Source organism: Ornithodoros turicata, unplaced genomic scaffold, assembly GCF_037126465.1.
Source record: "Ornithodoros turicata isolate Travis unplaced genomic scaffold, ASM3712646v1 ctg00001167.1, whole genome shotgun sequence".
In the NCBI taxonomy this organism is placed as follows: Eukaryota; Metazoa; Arthropoda; class Arachnida; order Ixodida; family Argasidae; genus Ornithodoros; species Ornithodoros turicata.
In genome coordinates, this window is record NW_026999485.1 from 87,457 (window position 1) to 107,600 (window position 20,144).

The 20,144-nt window shown below is 42.7% G+C and overlaps 1 protein-coding gene across 1 annotated transcript; it reads right to left on the reverse strand.

Annotated features, from left to right (window-relative positions):
* Positions 1 to 8,707: 8,707 nt before the first annotated feature.
* Positions 8,708 to 12,589, reverse strand: LOC135376586 (uncharacterized). The gene is made up of 14 exons (XM_064609117.1): positions 12,457 to 12,589; positions 12,237 to 12,395; positions 11,611 to 11,679; positions 11,436 to 11,501; positions 11,308 to 11,376; positions 11,192 to 11,251; positions 11,032 to 11,064; positions 10,887 to 10,931; positions 10,778 to 10,810; positions 9,753 to 9,791; positions 9,434 to 9,630; positions 9,202 to 9,361; positions 8,900 to 9,017; positions 8,708 to 8,835 (listed from the first exon to the last, which is right to left on the reverse strand). Exons 1-13 carry the CDS (start codon positions 12,524 to 12,526, stop codon positions 8,905 to 8,907), a joined length of 1,113 nt encoding a protein of 370 aa, XP_064465187.1. The 5' UTR covers positions 12,527 to 12,589; the 3' UTR covers positions 8,708 to 8,835; positions 8,900 to 8,904.
* Positions 12,590 to 20,144: the final 7,555 nt, after the last annotated feature.

The window sequence follows — 20,144 nt, forward strand, 5'->3', positions numbered from 1 at the left end:
CCTGATTGGAGGTTGGGCTACCTCTGCCTTGGGTGGTTAGGCATAAGCTGCAGCCCGTCGGTGGGGGGTGCCGCGGTGTCGCCTGTCTTGCGTCCCTGTTCTGTTTGAATGTTTAGGTCATTTCTAAAAATGATTATTGGGGGTTCTATGCCTTAGTGGTGAGGTGAGATGGGAGTCCTGCTCCATCTTTGTATCTCTAATTGGGCTGGTACTAGATGCCTCGGTGTCCCTGGTCCGTGGCCGCTCATTGGTTGTCTTTTGGCGACGCCACGCCTTCCCTGCTGTACTTTGTGCCATTACTTAACATGTTACTTGACTTTTGCTCCTACTACTGGTCACTTTTCCCTGGGTTCTGCTACTACTTTGAAGGGTAGTGGTGTACTACTACTACTACTACTGGTGCATTACTATTTTTTTCTCTTTTTCTCTAAATTGGTTACCTAGGATTTGTTTTTGTGTTTATTTTGAAATTATTCCTTGTTCGATTTTTTTTCTCTCATGATATGTTTTAGTCGTTACAGGTTTTGATAGCTACTAGCTGTGTGCATCGTCATTCGGCATCTTTGGACATTTTGGGCACGGAGGCTGGTGCTAGTGCTGCATGCTGCTTCGTGTTTTTCTTTTTGTTTGTGTTTATAAACGGAGGACAACCCCAAGAGGTCCATGAAGAAGATGTCGATTGCCTTAAACTGTACTTTCCATTTTTGCTTTTTGATTATTAATAAATATTCGGTTTGCCTTGTCTGTTCCCCTGGCTGCGCCCCGCTTAGTTGCCCTATTGAAAAATACTTCAGAAAATCTCATAGAAGCATAGCATTCTCTCAGAATTCCTTACAGAAGCGCCTTCTTATCTGAGAATTTCCTACAGAGGATGCAGATTCGTATACAAATCCTCACAGGCACACCGATGAGAAAATATCCTGTGGTATAATTCAGGGTCTGGCCTTGAGATTTCTATGAGAAAACAGCGTGATTCATGCAAGACTGACTTTCTCACGAACTTCTCTTAAGTATTAAGAGAAATTTTGAACGATATTTTCCCTGTCGGATCAACATGAAGCAAGAACTGACGGGCAGCAGAGAGTGGTATGTCGTCCGTGTTGGAAAATAGTTCGTGCGATTTCGTATATTTGTGAATAATCCCTCTTAGGTAGATGTGTCATGGTTGCTCCGCTTTGTTGTTCCTATTGAAATTAATAGGAATAATAATAATATGAATAATTACATAACCTCTTATGACATGCTATCGTACATTAGTGGAGGCCAGCAAGGTAGTTAGCCTGCTTCGAAACGAGGAAGCGCATGGACGCAGATACGCATCTCAAGCAAATATCGCCTGGTATTGTGAATAATCCCTCTTAGGTAGATGTGTCATGGTTGCTCCGCTTTGTCGTTCCTATTGAAATTAATAGGAATAATAATAATATGAATAATTATATAACCTTTTATGACATGCTATCGTACATTAGTGGAGGCCAGCAAGGTAGTTAGTCTGCTTCGAAACGAGGAAGCGCATGGACGCAGATACGCATCTCAAGCAAATATCGCCTGGTATTCAGGAATTTCGTCGCGTTTGAGGTATATAGCACGTGTGCGTGTGGTACATAATCGTCCGTGCTATGCATTCCCATTCTTTATTGGATCCGAGTTCGTGGCCGTAACCCATTCTCGTCTCGAGAAAGTTGGATGGTGCTTTTACGCAAGAAAGCGTACGCGTTCCCAAGGTGCAAAACAAAAACATGGCATAATCACATGAATAAATTTTTTGGTCGTCGCATTGGACATTTCAAGTACGTGTACAATGCGTTGGGTCATGCCTTTCTGAATTTGGAACCCGAGACCATCTGCATGGAAAATCGCAACTGCAATACCCCTCCTAAAACCAGGGAAGGAAGCTTCAAATCCAGCCAGTTACCGTCCTATTGCTCTCACGAGCTGCATAGGTAAAACCTTTGAGCGAATGGTAAACAACCGACTGATCCACCTCCTAGAAACAAATAATTGTATATCTGAATTCCAGTGCGGTTTCCGAATGGGGTGTTCCACAGTGGATCACCTCATTCTTCTAGAAACAACTATTCGTGAAGCTTTTGTCCGAAGGCAACACTGTTTGTCAGTTTTCTTTGATATGGAAAAAGTGTATGACACCGCATGGCGATACGGTATCCTGTAGGACCTCTATTCCATTGGTGTAAGAGGTCGCCTTTTTAAATGCATTGCTGATTTCCTTCAGCACAGAACATTTAGAGTATAGCTTGGAGCTACTTTATCCCGTTCATTTGTGCAAGAGAATGGTGTCCCGCAGGGATCCGTTCTTAGTGTGACATTATTCTTGATTAAAATTAACTCTATAGCAAGTGTCATTCCACCTTCCATATCGTACTCTTTGTATCTGGATGACGTCCAAATATCATGTTGTTCGGGAAGCTTGTCAAGATGTGAACTACAGATGCAGCTGTGTATAAATAAAATGGCCAAATGGTCTTCAGTGAACGGGTTTAAATTCTCCACAGAGAAAACAGTGTGTGTCCACTTTGTGAGAATGAGAGGAGCATTTCCACCACCCACGCTCAAACTTCATGGGCAAGATATACCTGTAAAATCGGAGAGCAAATTTCTTGGTGTCATATTCGACTCTAAGCTCTCCTTCAAGTCTCATATTCAAAACTTGAAGGTGAAGTGCCTCAAGTCGATGAATTTAGTGAAAATCCTCTCTCACAGATCCTGGGGTGCTGACCGGGAAACACTCCGCCGTGTGTATACATCTTGCATTCGCTCGAAGATAGATTATGGGTCCGTCGTCTATGGCTCTGCCCGTCAGTCTGTGTTGCAATCCTTAGATACTATTCATCACCAGGGACTCAGGCTCGTTCTCGGTGCTTTCCGAACCTCACCGGTCCAAAGCCTGTATGTCGAATCTCATGAATATTCCTTAAAAAGACGGCAATTTTACCTCGCAGCATCATATGCACTAAGAATAAGAACTTTTCCGCAACATCCAGCACTCACTTCTGTCACAAGTACGCGGTTTAAGCAACTCTTTATAAACAGACCCTCGGTAGTCCCTCCTTTTTCTATGCGCATTGAGGGGGATGTTCTGGATCACGAATTTTCTTGCTATAACACCCCAGTTTTGGACTGTGGTAAAAGGCTCCCACCTTGGGAACCACCTCCAAGGTCCGATACTACATAGACAAAGTACAGGAAACAGGAAACTGCTACATCAACACTACAACAGGAATTCGAACACTTGAAAGAAAGTTTTGGAAACCATGTTGAAATTTATACTGATGGGTCAAAGTCTAGCGCAGGAGTGACTTGTGCCATGATTTCTGGAACATGCACAAGGTCACATCGTATAAAAAATATAGCTTCCATTTTTACTGCAGAGGTGTATGCCATTATCCTTGTACTGAGCTACATTCTTCAAGGTTGCATAAAATCAGCCATCATATACAGTGATTCCTTGAGCTCCATTAATGCCATTTGTCGCAGACAGAAACAAAAGAATTTCCTTGTGCAACGCGCACAATCCTTGGCCAGCTCTGCACAGAAGAGGGGTTATTCTGTTATCCTGCGCTGGGTGCCGAGCCACACTGGCATATTGGGTAATGATTTAGCAGACCAGGCTGCTGCAGCTGCAACTTCCAGTGACATTACCCCATTTGAAATCCCCATCCAAGATATTAGGTCAACACTCAAGAAATCAATTTACGCTAAGTGGCAGAGCTTCTGGGATACACAGACATGCAACAAACTCCACTTGATCAAACCTCACATTCAAAGTCATGGAGAGTACCTGGAAGATCGTCTGTGTAGTCTGTTACAATCAAGGTTACGGATAGGTCATACATACATTACACACAAGTTTTTACTTCAGAGAAAGGAGCCACCTCAATGCACGCATTGTGGTGAGCTTCTTTCTGTTATGCACATACTCATGACATGTCCACATCACGAAACTCATCGTCATCGTCATTTTAAGGAATTTTATATATATTTCTTACCTCTTCACCCAGCACTATTGCTCGGTGATGAGGCTATCATCCCTTTTAGTCGAGTTTTCAGTTTTTTTAAAAGACATTGGAATTGTGAACCTTTTGTAGTTTTAGGCTTGCTTTTTATCAGTTGTTTCTCTCTTTTTTAAACATCGCACCTATTTTTAACTAGTCACATTTTAATCACAGTGTTGGCGCATTATGACCTGTGTTGTCGCTGCGCCACAAAACCCCCAATCATCATCATCACCAAGTTATGTATCAATATATTACTAGTATTACAGCTATTTATAAGCCCCACATGTCAGCACACCAGGACTGGACAGCTGTTCTGGCCTTATTGGGCCATCGTCAGCAGTACATAGGTAGGCGTTGTTTTTGCGAATTTTGGCATCGGAAGGTCACGTGGAACGTGACCTCCTGTTATCAGGCTGAGAGACTCACCTCTCACATTGACGGGAGGACATCACGCTCTCAGTGTCAGTAACCAGAGAGGGATGGGTTCGCCGAGTTTCCGTCAACTGCCCTCTTTCAGGTCATTGTTTGCACTTCGGTTTGCTTAAATATGGTGATTTCCATTATTTTTTCCTTTACACCCCTCAGCTTACGTTGCTAACTAAGACACATTTGTTCAAAGGGACCAGTTCGTACTTGCCTTTTGTATGCTGTAGGCTTCCAAGCTGTAGCGAAGCATGAGATCCTTCATACATTTTTCAAATAGCCTGGTTGCTAAGACAGTGGCCTTTGCATTCGTGATGACGCCTGCAAGGAGAACGCAGAGTTCAGTCTTCCAGTAGTAGAAACTCATTAAGGATCGTGATTGAAGCGCATGCCTATTAGTTAAGAACCGTCGATATTAATAAACACGGGTCTCCTATTGTGCAAGGATATCATCAATGGCAGCGTGCGCTATGACAACTAAGCAAATAACAGGATCTTCTTGCGCTGCGGGCTGTGACCACAATGAGTGTTTCTTAGGTGAAACTCTAGGATAGAAACAGTTATTGCAATGATTTTACTGTACTAGTCGGAAACGGACATTAATAATTTTCAGAGTATAGAAAGTCTACTTCAAAGGTGGAACAATCGTACCATTTGCGAAGTACAATTATGTGCTTGTGGTTCAATAGCTATGCTAAAGACGTAGCTGCACTCCACACAGTGGACGCTTCCCACACGTCCCGTACACAGGCGCACACACACACACACACACACACACAAATAGAGAGATTTCTTTTCTGCTTTTATTATCACCATGCTTAAAATACACGCAAATTTTTACCGAAACGGCAGGCTGTGTCTAACACTGCAAGGGAATAGCGCAATATGGATTTCAGTGTAGATGAAAGGTCATGTAACAGTCATTATTAAAAATGAAAAAGGAAACAAACGGAAACCATTTTCAAATATACGCATGTACGAAAATTTGCAACAAGCTCGAAAGTTGTCATGCATGAAGAGATAGATGAAGAATAAAAACAAGAATAGACAACGAATAAGCTTTCAATCAATATTGTACGCTACGAATCTAAGCAGAAAACACCTGATTGTGTTTTCAAATGGTCTACCGTGTGAGATAGAAGTAATGGTATGGTAATAATGTGTAAACGAAGATCATAACGACCTTAGCCATGAAAGAAAAACACAACAACACGGAAAAAATGAACGGAATTGTGCGTCAGTGAGCAAAATCGCACATACTAAGGCTCTTGCCTCAGAGGATAGGGTCCCACACAACCACCATAAGTTGCGCTGACGTCGACGGCATGTGCGACACGGATATAGCAAAGCTCTCCAGTACGTCCGTAAAAGGCCACGCGCCGTGGAGTCGACATGGCGATGAAGAACGAAATCATGCCAAAACCACGACCTACTCGATTCTAACGACCACGTCATAGGAACCCCTTTCCAGCGCTACATTTAAAAGGTAGCGGTGGCGCTACTCATCGGCACGGCTATTGTTTACTCAATATCTGCAATACTTTGTACTTCAGCTCACTTTAGTACTTTTCATAAGCGGTGGCTGTCCCACAGGAGATGCTTCTTTCTAAAGTTGATTATCATCATCATTCCACGCGGTTTCATAGGAGCTGTTGCTGTTATCTGCTAGTGTAGTCAGGCGTCCGCTTGTGGGCATTCAAAATTCAAAAATTTTCATTGTCCAATCATGATAGAGGCCTCGCGGACCGCTGAAAAACGCCCCTAGCGGATCGTGAGGACGGGCTCCTCATAGGGGTTGCCGATTCTGACATGTTCGCTGTAATCTTGTAGGTCGTGGTCAAAACTACTTATTTTATCCCGGACTATGCGTCGATCACGTCCGCCACCGGACGTCCTCGTAGTGAGGAGGCCCGTCTCTTTCCATTTTCTGTTCCTTTGTCATAGGGGTGACAAAAAGCCCGCCATCGTTGTGAATATGCTCAATATACACTCAATACGCTCAAGGAGCTTTTAGCAAAACTGCCACCTTGTCCTGGTCGCACGTCATAGAAGACATCATTTTAAGGTCATGTGACTCTGTTTACAAGTCGTGTTGCCGCTTACCGGTAACTTCCCGTCGTCAAAAAGGCAAGAGATGAACGTATTTTGTCTGCGTAAACTTTGTGGTGCTTCTTCCGCAACATGGTGGCCCATTATTCCTTAGTTTAATTACATCGCATCGGCGCTGTGAGTCTTAACGCGCGGCCGTCTCACATCTTTGGAAGTCGTCAACAGCACGAGTCGTTATGTGCAAAACAGCTCGTGTTAACGCGAGATTATCGGATAAAAATAATTACCGGGATCGAAAGACATCCAGAACGTCGCGTAGAAAGAACAAACGCATTGTTTACAAACGGTCTTGCCGCAGATCACGGGCGTCGCAATGTGCCTTCACGTTTGTTCAGACGTACGATCAGGACCTGTCCGGGATGCGTATTTCCAAACCCGCTCGTGTACAACGGATGGGCCGCCGCCGCTTCCAGTTAGCGCGGCGGCGGCGGCAGAAAACCTTGAAGATGGCGGCTGCTCTGCTATGTTGCTATGTTTCACTGTTTGTGGTCGGAGCGTGTGGACGGCTAGACAGTTAATGAGTAAAAAGTGAATGACAAATGCGTTTAGGTGTCTTTGGATGACGATAAGCAATGTACAAGTTCTTCGAACATTTATGTGCCTTGTTTTTGGGAACGTGAGACCATGGATAGTCAACGTTTTGAGTGAAAGTGACGATGTGCTGCTGCTTCGTGTCTCTAGTTTGCGATGGCATGAATGCCCATGTCGTTCAAATTATTTTTAGAAACGAAGTTCGAAGAGTGAAAAATCAAATAGGCCAAAGCTTTGTTTCGTGTTACCTTCGATGGAGTGTAGCAGTATGAAAAATAACGCTTGCCAATCCCGTCGTAACGTTGTTTACTGCAATTCATAGCGACCCCAGTAAACCATATACGTCCCAGTGACGTCTGCGAGATATCCCAATTTGGACATTAGGATATCCCAGGGAGCACCCTGCAGATCCCCAGGATATCCAGGGGAGATCCTGAAGACCAGGATTTCGGCACCTTTTGTAGATCCCAGGAACGTCCCCACGACGTCGCCATGAGACTTTTGAACGAATATGGGATGTTACTTGCAATTGCTTTTCAAATGTAATAAATTTCATTCTAGTTTCCGTGCCACACTCAAGGAGTCAGTTACAAGGCATTTAGAACCAGGCATATAGTTTATTCTCTAAAATACAGTGTGATATGCACAGAAATGTCTCTGCGCTGAACATAACGTATATAAATATTATAATGTAAACTGCACAATGTAAATCTGCAGCTGGGGCTTCCTGCAGTGAATACAAAGCATGTAGGAATACACGTTCTACCGCTTTAATAAATGTCTCTATATATGTATATATATACAAGGTGCATCATTAAAACTGACCAGAATTTTTTAAAATATACAGATTAATTGTGCTCAGTTAGAATAAACGGTGGTGTAATGTATGGCGTGGGGGCCATCCTTGAAAGGTACCGGTGGCCAGTTAGGACGTTGTCTTAATTACTTTCAGTAATTAACTTTTTCATAAAACATCGAGTTCGCTACAATGACAACACTGGGAGTGTTCCATGCAGTGATGACACTGCAGTTTTTTTTTTTCAAAAGAAGAACCTGCCTAGGGGGAGTCAATTCAAAAAAGTATACCAAAGATACGTCTTTTCTTCATTATTTTGTTTATTCGACAACCTCTATAGTCCTTTTTGGCGCACGTCTTGCCCTCATCCTCGAATATGAGAGAAGGAAGAAAGCAAATGCCCCTGACGGCAAGGAGCTTAAGAGTTGTGACATACCCAGCAGCGGAAAGGTTACTTTTGAAATAAGCAAAGTATTGCAGTAAATAAGCAGTCGCGGGAAAACAGTCTATCTTCTAGCCGGCGCACGCAGTTTCATCTGCTCTTCCTACTATCATATTCTCGTAGGATGAGAGCAAGACGTACGCCAGAGAGGATTACAGGTGCACTAATCAACAAAATGAAGAAAAGACGCAAAAACATGCATCTTTGAGTTTTTTTCAACGACTCCTCCTAGACGGATTACTTTTTCTGAAAACGACAATGGCATCAGGGCATGGAAAGTTACCAAGAATTCATTGAAGCGAAGTTCTATGTCTTATATAATTACAAAGTTAACTGGTACCTCCCAAAGATGGCCCCATTGTCTTACATTACATCACTGTTTATTCTAATTGAGAAAAATTAATGTTTCTAGTTTTAAAAATTCTGGTCAGTTTTTAATTACGCACCCAATATATATGGTACAGTTAATGTATGACTAGGGGCTCCCTGCAACGAATGAAGCATGTGTGAGTCTTGCACTGAAAACAAGATGAACAACTAGTTAGTCACAAAGGCAGTTGTCCATTTGGACCATTAAGTTACCTGGCTCACTGTTTTGACCGCTCCACTCTTTCGCGTGCATGGCGCAGCCATTCCTTTATGACGTGCTCGACCTCGTGTTGTGTGCTTCGAGAAAGTTTCTTCTGGATGTGAACGGCGCCTTGAAAATGGACACAAAATGCACACATTGAGTTTGCGTCAACCGCACAGGCAAGCAAGCGGATTCCGAGAAAACAAGGTATAATGCATTGACACATGAAGATAGTAATACGCAACTGAACAACATCAACAGGCAGAAATCTATTCAAGACAAATCTGAGTATCAAACGAAATGGATTGCTTACGAAGGATTAATCCTGGCAGGCGGAGGTCCCTAAAAGGAAGCTTTCCCTTCTTTCCCTCCCAGCTGTACTGTCTCCCAAGTTCATCAGTAATCACGTAGGATAACATCCTCCGCACAGCAACCTTTGTATTGTGGCCGCCAAGCAGTGAAAGCTCTAGAACCTATGTAGTCGGAAATATGGGCGTACTAAGACTGATATATTGATTGTACTTGTACATGCAGCCGTCACTTACAAAGTGTTTCTCTTGTTGCTTTGTAAGCCCCTCTTCAAATTGTTGAAGTTGATCGGTAGATTCCAATGGGCCCTCAAGCAGCTTTACAGCTTCTGTTAACGAAGGCTGAGGAGGAATAAGGCTGGACAACAGCTCCCCTTGTTGCTGGAGAACGAGTCTTATTATATTCAAGTTCTTCAGCACTACGTGTTGAAAATCTGAAAAGAAAAACAGAAAAAAACTCATTTTTCTCATAGCGCAAAAATCAATGGAGTCAGGAAACACATATACATATTTTGTGACATTTTGTTTCAAAGGCGCGTGTATATATTGTACATACCATAGTCTGGCATCCCCTGACGTCTCTGGCCTCTTAGTTCTGAAAAAGATGTCTACACTAATCAGCATGTCTCTACTGATATTGCTCTAATGCATATACAGGGTGTCCCCGAAAACGTGTCATTGAATTATAATAATAAAACTACGCCACCTAGAATCATGCGGTCCACGGCATTTGTTCTTATTAAGTTTTTGCCACCTCCTGATGTGAATGTCATGTATCGCAAGTTTAATTATGTAAATATTTGCGAACTGAACTCAAAAACCTGCAAAGTGAAAGTCACTTTTTTACCCCACCAATATGAAGAGCGTGCCGAATTCACTGAAATCAATTCAATTGACTGCGATATTCACGGGCTATGCCATCGGAAAAAATAGCCGAACATCATGCTCTTCAGAGCAACGAACCATAACGCACGATGACGTTTTTGAGAGCAATTGCACTGAGTCCGACAAAAGGAGGCTCCAAAGCCAGCCCACAGAGTGATAGTAGAAAAAGTAATAATTCCTAGAGTTGGGAGAGGGTAAGCATTATCCCAGCCAAAGTCGGACGCGATAAGCCATGCCTGTGTTATCTCTTTCTGCGATGCCGGGGTGAGCTGGGTTTCCAACCTCCTTTCGTGGGACAGACAAAGATAGCGCTGAAAAATTCATCGCGTGCTATCCTGTGGGAGGCCCGTAAAGCATGATGTTCGGCTATTTTTTCCGATGGGATAGCTCCTGAACATCCTTGTCAACTATCATTAATTTGAGTAAACTAGACACGCTCTTCACATTGGTGGAGTAGAAAAAGTGAGCTCTACTTGGCAAATTTCCGACTTAAGCTCGCAAAAATTTACATAATTACTTACGTTACACGACATTCACGTCAGGAGGTGGCAAAAACCTAGCAAGAACAAATGCCATTGACCACATTACTCTACGTGGTGTAGCTTTTTTATTATAATTCAATGACACGTTTTCTGGGACACCCTGTATGTACACGAATGCCGTGCGAATTATTGCAAAATTAAAGATTCGTATTACGTGCTCCGGCTGCCACTGACTCTTGGGAATGTACTAGAAGAGACATGTAAGCAACAGGCAATGTGAGAAACAAAATTTCGCTTTAATGAACATCGTTTTTTGTTCTTACCACTCTCGAAGTCTGTCGTGTCGTCAACAGCCTCAGAGAGCCCTCCTGTGAGGCAATACAGTAATATAAGTGAGAACATAATGCATACCAGGATGCTACAAAGGAAATCTCTTTTTCGGAACTATGCATAAAGTTGGTCATGTACCCTCAATGGAAAGGAAATCCAGCTGTGGATCATCTGCATGAAAAAAAAAAGAAAGATAAGAAAAAGTGAAAGGTGTCCGTGTAGAGGACCGGGCATGAAATTCACTTGTGACATATCATAGCTCCCGAGTCTCACACATCGAGGTACTAGATGACCATACCTATTGCTTGTTCAGTGACATTCGCAGTTTGCTGGCTTCCAGTGCGCTCACCAGTCTGACCTTTTTCAAGTATACCCAAATTAGCGTTACAGGTATATTATACCGAGCATGCCTACCTGAAAGCAATGGCGCAAGAGACTTTTGGTGGCATTGCGTGTGTCGTTCGTTCCTTGGAATACTTTGGACTGCAACACAAATATGCATACAAATTCAGTGTTCAGTGAGCGGCTCGTCATGTTATTACCTGAACACGACTCTTGTGACAGAGAGTGGCATGGGTCAGCTGCTGAACGTCTTGCAGGGGGCTTCTCTGCAATAAGCATGCACTCAAAAACAGCAATTTCATGCAATAGCCTCACACATAACCACACACTTTGTCATCACATGCTGCATGTCGGCCAATCACGTTACCAAATTACCTGCATTTGATACAGTCTTCTCAGATGGAAGCACTGGTGCCTGTGAAGGTGGCCGACCTTCTGAGCTTGCTGCAATATATTATTTCAAGGATCATGTGAACTTACGCAAATCTACAGCGCATGAGCGTCACACAAGTAAACATTATACAGGTGATCGAAATTAAACTTTCGGGATTAAAAAAAATAGGTATATAATTTTTTCCCCAAGACGAAACTGGTTGTAATATAGTATATATCAAAAGGTACCAGCAAAATTCTGCGAACAAAATAAATAAATGAAGAAAATAAACAAATGGTTTTCCTTCCAAATTTTTTTGCGGATCAGCTACCGAACGTATTTTGTTCTGAAAATGGCAACGGTATCGGGGTACCCAAAGTATCAGATCTTCTCATTCGAACAACCTCGTAGCTTTTATAATTAAAAAGTTAATTATCGAAAGTTTTTAAGACGTTGCTTTAGGAGTTTGCTGGTGCCCTTGTAAGGGATGCCCTTTGTGATATACTATATCACAGTCAGTTTCACATCGGATAGTGATATACCTATTTTTAGAAAGGCATGAAAGCTTACATTTGATCACTTTGCATATCAATTATAGCGAAAAAATTATATCTCCAAGCATGAGTACCTCTTGCAAGAAAAGAGTGCGGGACAGCAGGGTAGTTGTCATCCTCATCGTCACTAAAGACCCTTGGACGCCTTATTCTTTTAGGGGGCAAGGCTGCTTCATTCAGGTCAGACTGGTATTCTGCGAGAGGAAGCATTTTTCTAGCTTCTGTCCAGCTCACTGAAAATGAAATAAGAGTGATAAGGTACACATTTTTGCGTGGGTTCAAGCTCAAGCTTACCGAATACTCCTTTAACTTGAACGTCCAGCAGTTCATAGTTTTCACCAGGAGAGAGAGCTTTTTTGACCATTTTGTCTACTGTGTGGGCAGGACGCCTGGGCCATTTGCACTGGTTGCCCTCTAGCCACGTGCATGGTACAACTCCAACTTCGTCTTTTAGAATAAAGTTGACAATGGCATATGGTGTCTAAAATACAGATTAGGTCCTTGTATATATGATCACGCTTCTGAATACACACATGTACTACATGTACTACTGTGTACACAAACACACACAAAAAAGTATTGCTTCACGGTGATGGTGCTATACATTAGTGCAAGTGGAGCATCGGGACTGCCACCATATCCCTTTTGTATGGTAATACAACGATCTTGGCTACGCCAGACAGGGGCCATATGTTGCAGTTAGTTGCTTTGGACACAATGTGAATTCCAACCAAGGACGATGGAAAGGGTTTGCAAAACAGGTCCTGTTTATGCACTAGCTCGCGCCCAATGATGCAAGGCTCCCCTGTACCATGCATTGTAGCAAAGTTCTGTATTTCAATGATATGTCCCTGCACTATGCAACAGTTGTCAGGTGAGGTTGTTCTCAGAGTGAAAGAATTTCCTACAAAAACATCATACTGTGGCGAGGTACAGGCGGGAAGAAGGGGGCCCCTGTTGTGTGGATTTTGTAGTCCCATTTTCTTTGGCACTAAAGAGGCGTTGATGCAAGCTAGCTGCTTCTCACGGAATCTATTGTACAGTTGTGCAAGGGTGAACGCAGGCCTCTTCAGCACCCTTTTTAGGGCCTGCATATTATTTTCAAAGTCGAACGCACTAAAGGAATCTAAGGGGCCATGATTCCTTGCATCCTCTGCCAGATGTAAGAGGCCGTGCACATTGTAGGAGACAAGGTGATGACCGTACAAGTCGGCAAACTTCTCTACAAAATGTGACATGAGTAGCCCAGCATAGTCATTTTCAGTAAGATACAGCTTGTGGTGTGAGAGGATGGTGCATGCACAGTGCAGAGTTAGAAAATGATGAAACAGTTGCTGAGGAAGTATGCCGTCGAGGACAACTGGGCCTGTGTAGAGGAGGAAGAGACGAAGTTCTGTGGCCTTCCATCTTTCTAACTCGTCGAGACCCCTTGGCTTCCTCGAAAACTCTCTAGGAATATGTCCCTTCAGAGCCAGGCTCTTTGCAGCAAAGGCGTTCCTCTCCGATGGACCCAGTCGCACAGAAAGTGGACCAGACGCCCAAAGCAGTAATAGCTTTCTGACCACACCGAGACATACAAGATGCATATAGTCTAACGGTGAGGTCTTCACAATGTCGATTGGCAGCTCGGTCAGTATGGAAAGGCCACGGTGGTGGTCAGAGTCTTCCTGATTACGAAAAGTTTCGTCTGTTCTTAATGTTGACACTTCTGTCGCGTAGTACACCCTATTGACATCATATTTTCCTTCATCTGTACATTTAGCGCAGCCTGAAAAACCAGTGTGCCCCTTGGTGCAGTAAATATAGGCACGTGCTGGTGCATCACATATCATTTTGTCAAACACTATTACTTTTGCTGAACCATTAACTATGATTGGATCAGAGAGGAGGTCAACAAGCTCATCAACAAGCTTACGGAGGTAGTCGTTAGGCGACGAAGGCTTTGAAGCTCCAACATAGGCACCGACAACAAATGGTGGCACGTTAGAGAGTTCCTTGACTTTACACTGCACTGGCCACAGCTCCATTTTAGAGCTTTTCGATAGCGGGAGCCCGTCAATGTTAAAAATGAGGTGAATCTGTTCTGGAGTGTTGACAGCATTTTCAAGAATATACTGAATGCAATTTTTGAGTCCAAAGTGACAGTACTCCCCTGGGGGAAGAGTTGTTACGTATCTAGAGCTGAGTCGAGGCGTCTGCAGAAGTGTCCGACAGTCACTTGGAAGTTCACGCAAGGAATCATGCTGCCGAAGAATTTTTAGAAGCGACGATACTGCAGTTTGAGTGATGTTGTGACTGATCGCCCATGTTCTTAAATGAGCACATACTTCACTGCAGCTGAGGCCAGCACTGTCAGAACATTCACTAATTGTGCCTGATGAACTGTCACCATTGTTCTCGGTAACTGTAGCCTCGAAAACTTCCGACGTGTTCTCTGCATCCAAGAGTCTCGTATTTACGCAGCGGACGTGCTCATTATTGGTCGTCGATGTCGACTGCTGAAAAAATGTTTGAGACGAGCTTTCTCCAGCCAACGGTCCAGGATCTATGCAAAGCATGTGTTCACTATGACTCGTAGATGTCGATGGTTTACAACTTGTTACGGTTGTCCTAGACAAATGCTCCGTACTTATGTGGTCATCAGCGCTCTTAGAAGTCGACTGCTGACATGTTAAGGGGCATGAACTAGAGGATGAACCTCTTGACTCCCTCTTTGAACTTCCTGGCACTTCGCGGAAAGCTATTATCTCACTACGAGCTTGTTCCGAAGCCTTGCTACGCAAGTACTTTAAGTTGTCACGTTGTTTCGGCATAACGAAAACGCGTCGCCGTGCACAGTTCACAAACGAGACAAATACAACAACTATTCAATTAGAAATCCCTATCGCCTGTAGAACACGAACAAAATTATATTTACGTTGCCTTTCGCTTGCTCCATCACACCGCAAATGACAATTAAGAACTCGACGCTCGGCCACGCAAAACAACCGACGCCGCCACACCGCCAAAATGCCGCCAAGAAAATTTAACTGAACCAGTGGCGGTGCCTGACGGATGAAATAGGCGAAAGACAACATGCAATCACGAACGGTTAATTTAAGACCGTTTCAAAAAGCAATAAGGTAATATAAATTAAATAAATCGATCAGAAGGCATTTAACGTTGGTCTTATTTCTAAAACTATCGTATACATTTTTCGTGGCATTACTCAGCCGAATTTTGTCAGTAGCAGCCGTATCACTAGTGTCATCACTATTTACATTCGGCCACCATCAACAAGATGCGTAACGCGAAGGGTTCGGTAGAAATATACCACCGATGCGGTGGTTGCATGAATGTCTACAGACGTTATGTGGACAAATACATGTTTTTAGTGACATGCGTAGCGAGAATGATTCGGTAGGAAGAGGCCACTGATGCGGTACGTGGTTGAATCAATGTCTACAAATCCATTATGTGCGCAAATAAATGTTTTTATGCCTTCTGTAGCTGATCGATTGGTGCAATAGCTTGTTCGCGTCAGCAGATGCTAGGATGCTTCTGGAACAACATAAGACGACAAAAGGACAGTAAAAAACAAAGCGCATCTCAATGTCTCGTTCTCTACATCTATTTGATGTCCCTGTGATGTCCAAAATGCGACAAACTTTTTCGTCAATTTTTGGACATCTATGTGACGTCTGCCGGACGTCCAGACCTATGCGACATTTGCTACTTTATGGGGACATCCCTAGGAGATTTGTGGTTTACTGGGACCACTCGCACTGAAGCTGTTTACGAGGAACTTTGGAATTAAGTCATTAAAGAAATAAACCGTCGTCAAACTACGACATGGTCATGGCGTATCTCAAAAACAGACGCACTGTATGCACTGGAGTCTGTACATAGTACATGCACAAGAGATAACACTTCTGTGTGTATGGACACCTGTGCGTCATAACTTTTCAGGTTCGTGGGATGTGTGATTCGGGTTGTATTTTCCAACTTATAATTCGCTGTGAAACGAAGTCCTGTTAATATATTCAGATGATGTCGTTTTCTTTCTGCTCAGACTTCTTTTGATGATGATAATTTGGGTTTATTGGCGCAAAGGCTACCAAGGCTTCAGACTTCTTTGCTGATACTTGTTGGCCTCTTTCATGTTGATATAAAAATAATGTACACTAGTTATAAGTGGAGACACTGCACTATCTTTACATAACTATTAGTTTTGAACAACTGTACGGTGTACTACAACAAAGAATCTACTTCCTGATCAGTGTTTTTATTCAGTACTTCTCACTCCAAGCAGGTAATTGTGGCAATGAACAGGAAAAATAGCATGCATAATATGCACAAACATTGGTATGTCCAAATACAGCAAGTGTACCAAATAGCAACAAAATAAAACGGAATGAAAGGCTACCAGCAGAAACAAAACCCATATAACGAGGTAACATTTCCTGGAGTTTGAAGAACACACAATACGAAGAGGACAACACAAGACTATAGGTACATATCACGATGACATCATGAAACATGCTGCGTTACCTCACAGTGAGGAATGCCATTCATATTTGTTGTTTGGAGAGATATGTTAATTGTTTTTTTTTTATCAATCCATTATTGCGTAGTTAGAAAAGACATTACTTGATTTTCTGACTGAGTGCATGGTCCCACTCCACATTCCACGATGAATATTCAAAGATACAATTTAATCGCCATTTGTGATGTTAACTACAGTCAGTCAATTAGATTTTCGCTTCGTACCTCTTGCATCTTTAATTTCAGATCTGCCTGTATATCTTCTCAGCGTCATTTCCACTGCACATTCCACAGTCAGCCCTTTGGCACTCTCCATGTGAACCTGCATGCCCCTTTGCATGCATTTCACGTAAATTAATTCTGCTGAGCTTCCCTCTTGATTTTCCTTCTGATATCCAACTCTCAGTAGCAAGGAATTCATGAAACACCGAGAAGTGCCTGCGTTTAGTGCATTACGTCATGTTGTACTTTGTCTCTCTGGTTGCTTTGGTCAAATTACGAGCATCCCTTGTGCTGTCAGTTCCGAATCATGCAGGAAATACAATACAAGACAGGGATTTGCTGGATTTTCTTCTTGTGGAATGTTGGGGCTCAAAAGCAACGTGGAACTTACCCCAAGTTACATTGACAAAATAACCTAAAAAAGAAACAAGTTCTTCAAGAAGTTACCGGAACTCAAAAGCAACGAGTTGGGTTTAAAAGTATACAAGGGTCCCGCAATGTAGTCAGCTTCTTGTCAGTTCCCTGAAGAAAGAAAGGTATCTTTACAATAATGAGTTACCCGAACACTGATCCTTGTTGTTATTATTAGAACGTGAATCAATGTGCACTAAACACTGCAAAAATATGCATGCAACTATACACTGAAAATCTTCGAAAAATGCAGTAAGAATCCTTAATACGTGCACTGTTTTGCATTGTTTGTGGTACAAAACTAATGCACAAAAATCCTATTTTTTTTAAAGTGAGTATTTTGTTAGGGATAATATGGTAAAATAAAGCCGCATTCATTCTGCAGAACACAGCAAATGATACTTGCGCCACAGATACAAATCATGGAGCTAAGGCGTTTGTGATTGATAAACTAGCGTAAACGCAGTCTAGGTGATGGACGAAACCCATGACTAAACAAGTTTGAGCATGAGCAACATGAACATACGTACATGTTCATGTAAATCCGTGCTCAGGTTATTATTATCCAGCAATGAAGTGATACAGTGGGCAAACAAACCTCTAGGTCCACATGTTTAGTGGTCAAGGCATACGGGGAGGGGGTTTACAAAGGAAATAGATACGAAATGTTAGCCAGGCAAAGGGCCGGCTTGCTATGCCAAAAAAAAGGCAAAGAAAAAGAAGGAAAGAGACACTAGAACAACGTCACATGCAGGTCACGAGCCCTGAGACTCGGAGAAAACCGAGGAGAGCAGCAGTGACAGCCCACTGCATGGGGTGCAAGACAAGGCCAAGGAGAGCGGCCAACGAAAAGTCGTTACAGCCAATCTAGAGCAGACGGCAACGAAGGCTGTTCCTATGGTGAAAGTGTTGCTAACAATGTAGTCTTAGTCAACATGTACGTCATAGTTTCGGCCCGGAACTGCAGAGCAGATGTGGCGCACCGACAGCGAATATGTAGACGGCGTAGGGGTTAACTAAAAAAATATCCAATACCGGTGTTCGCACACTCACTCGACCTCATCTTCATCATACTCGAACCATCATGTCACTACTTGCTTACATCACGTACACGTATACATGTAAATTGAGGTTTAAGTGCCACAGGATGCTGTGTTTGCAATTCCAAGAGCACTGCAGCCCTGTAAAAAAACAGCATACGCTACCGTGCTATGAAAAAAAGGCATACCTTATTCATGTCAGATGAGTAACGTGTCATCTCTGTTCATTTCGTATGTTCCCTGTCTTTGTCACTTCACTATGTTTCCTAACGTATCCCAGCTTCCATAATCTAAAGTGCTGACAGACTGCTACTGTAATGTTGCACAGCTGTGTCCTTTCCATGAAATCACTATATGTTGCAGAGTGAATTACTTGCTTGGTTTACATGCATATCATAGTATCTGCACATTTGTTTTGGTACGCAAACCTTCTCATTTATTGCACACACCCTCCAACGCTTGAACAGCCCTCACTCTATTTTGCCACTATAGTAGCTTTTTATTATCTCAGTATGACGGGACAACACGGCACATTAATGGTAGGATCGCAGGACTAGGGATACGGCTTGGGTTTTATCCGATAGGCTCTGAAAACACCCACCAGTGATTTTTAAAACGAAGTTTTGTACAAAATATTGAGACTATTCTCAGCCACAATGCCAAGCTTGCCCTGCCAATAGTCATGTGTTGGCTTGTCGTAAAAGGCCACAAAAGGACCGTGATGAATTCGTACAACATTATGGCCTTCAGCAAATTATCCTGCCAGGGAGCTTCAGGACATCTAATGGGAGCAGGCCATTGTTGCAAGAGCAAGCATGAATATCAAATGTTGTCCAGTGTCCGATGCTAATATTAGGCATTTACCAAACTGAGATAATCAAATATAAGTACAAGTATCAGATTACCAACTAATAACTAACTTGTTTAGTACATACTGCACTTCAGTATAAATGGGTATTTTGCATATTGTGCTGCCAACGTGCACACGAAAAAGTTGCACGCCGCATTAGAGAAGTGTGGTGCATACACTGATTTTTTTGTTTAATATTTGCTTGTGATTTACCTGATGAACTTCAGCAATTGCGTCCGTTTGCCCCGCTTCCTGGAACCTCTGAACAAGTGGATTTTCTAATGTCAGCCACTCTCATGTAACCAAATTATTGTGTTTTGTGTATATCAGGGCACTAAAGATAATCTGCAGGCTGTTCGAAACGTATCCGTATACACTTCACTGTTGTGTTTACGTCACTACGTACAGAGGGGGGGGATTTATTGGCAGAAAAAAAAACGAAAAATCTGAGCGTATATTGATCTTTCGCCTTTTACGTACCGACTTCAGTGTATGCACTACGTCTTGCTGTTTTTGCAGGTACGCCACGACCACGTCATAATTCGACGACGGTTTAATAATTGAATTCCAACGTTCCTCATCAACTCCACAGAGAACGTTACGACGCGATTGACACACGCACGCACTTATTTATTTATTTATTTATTTATTTATTTATTTATTTTACCCTCAAGCTACATAGCTACATTGCTACATAGTCCATCGAAGGTGCTTAAACACAACAAAGCTTTAACCTAAATTCGGTTTTTCAGTGTTTACGTTATGTTTCTCAAAATAATTTGAACGACAATGGGCATTCATGCATTCGCAAACCCGAGACACGAAGCAGCAGCACAACGTCACTATCACTGAAAACGTTGACTATCCGTGGTCTCACGTTCTCCAAAGCAAGGCACATAAATGTTCGAACAACTTGTACATTGCTTATCGTCATC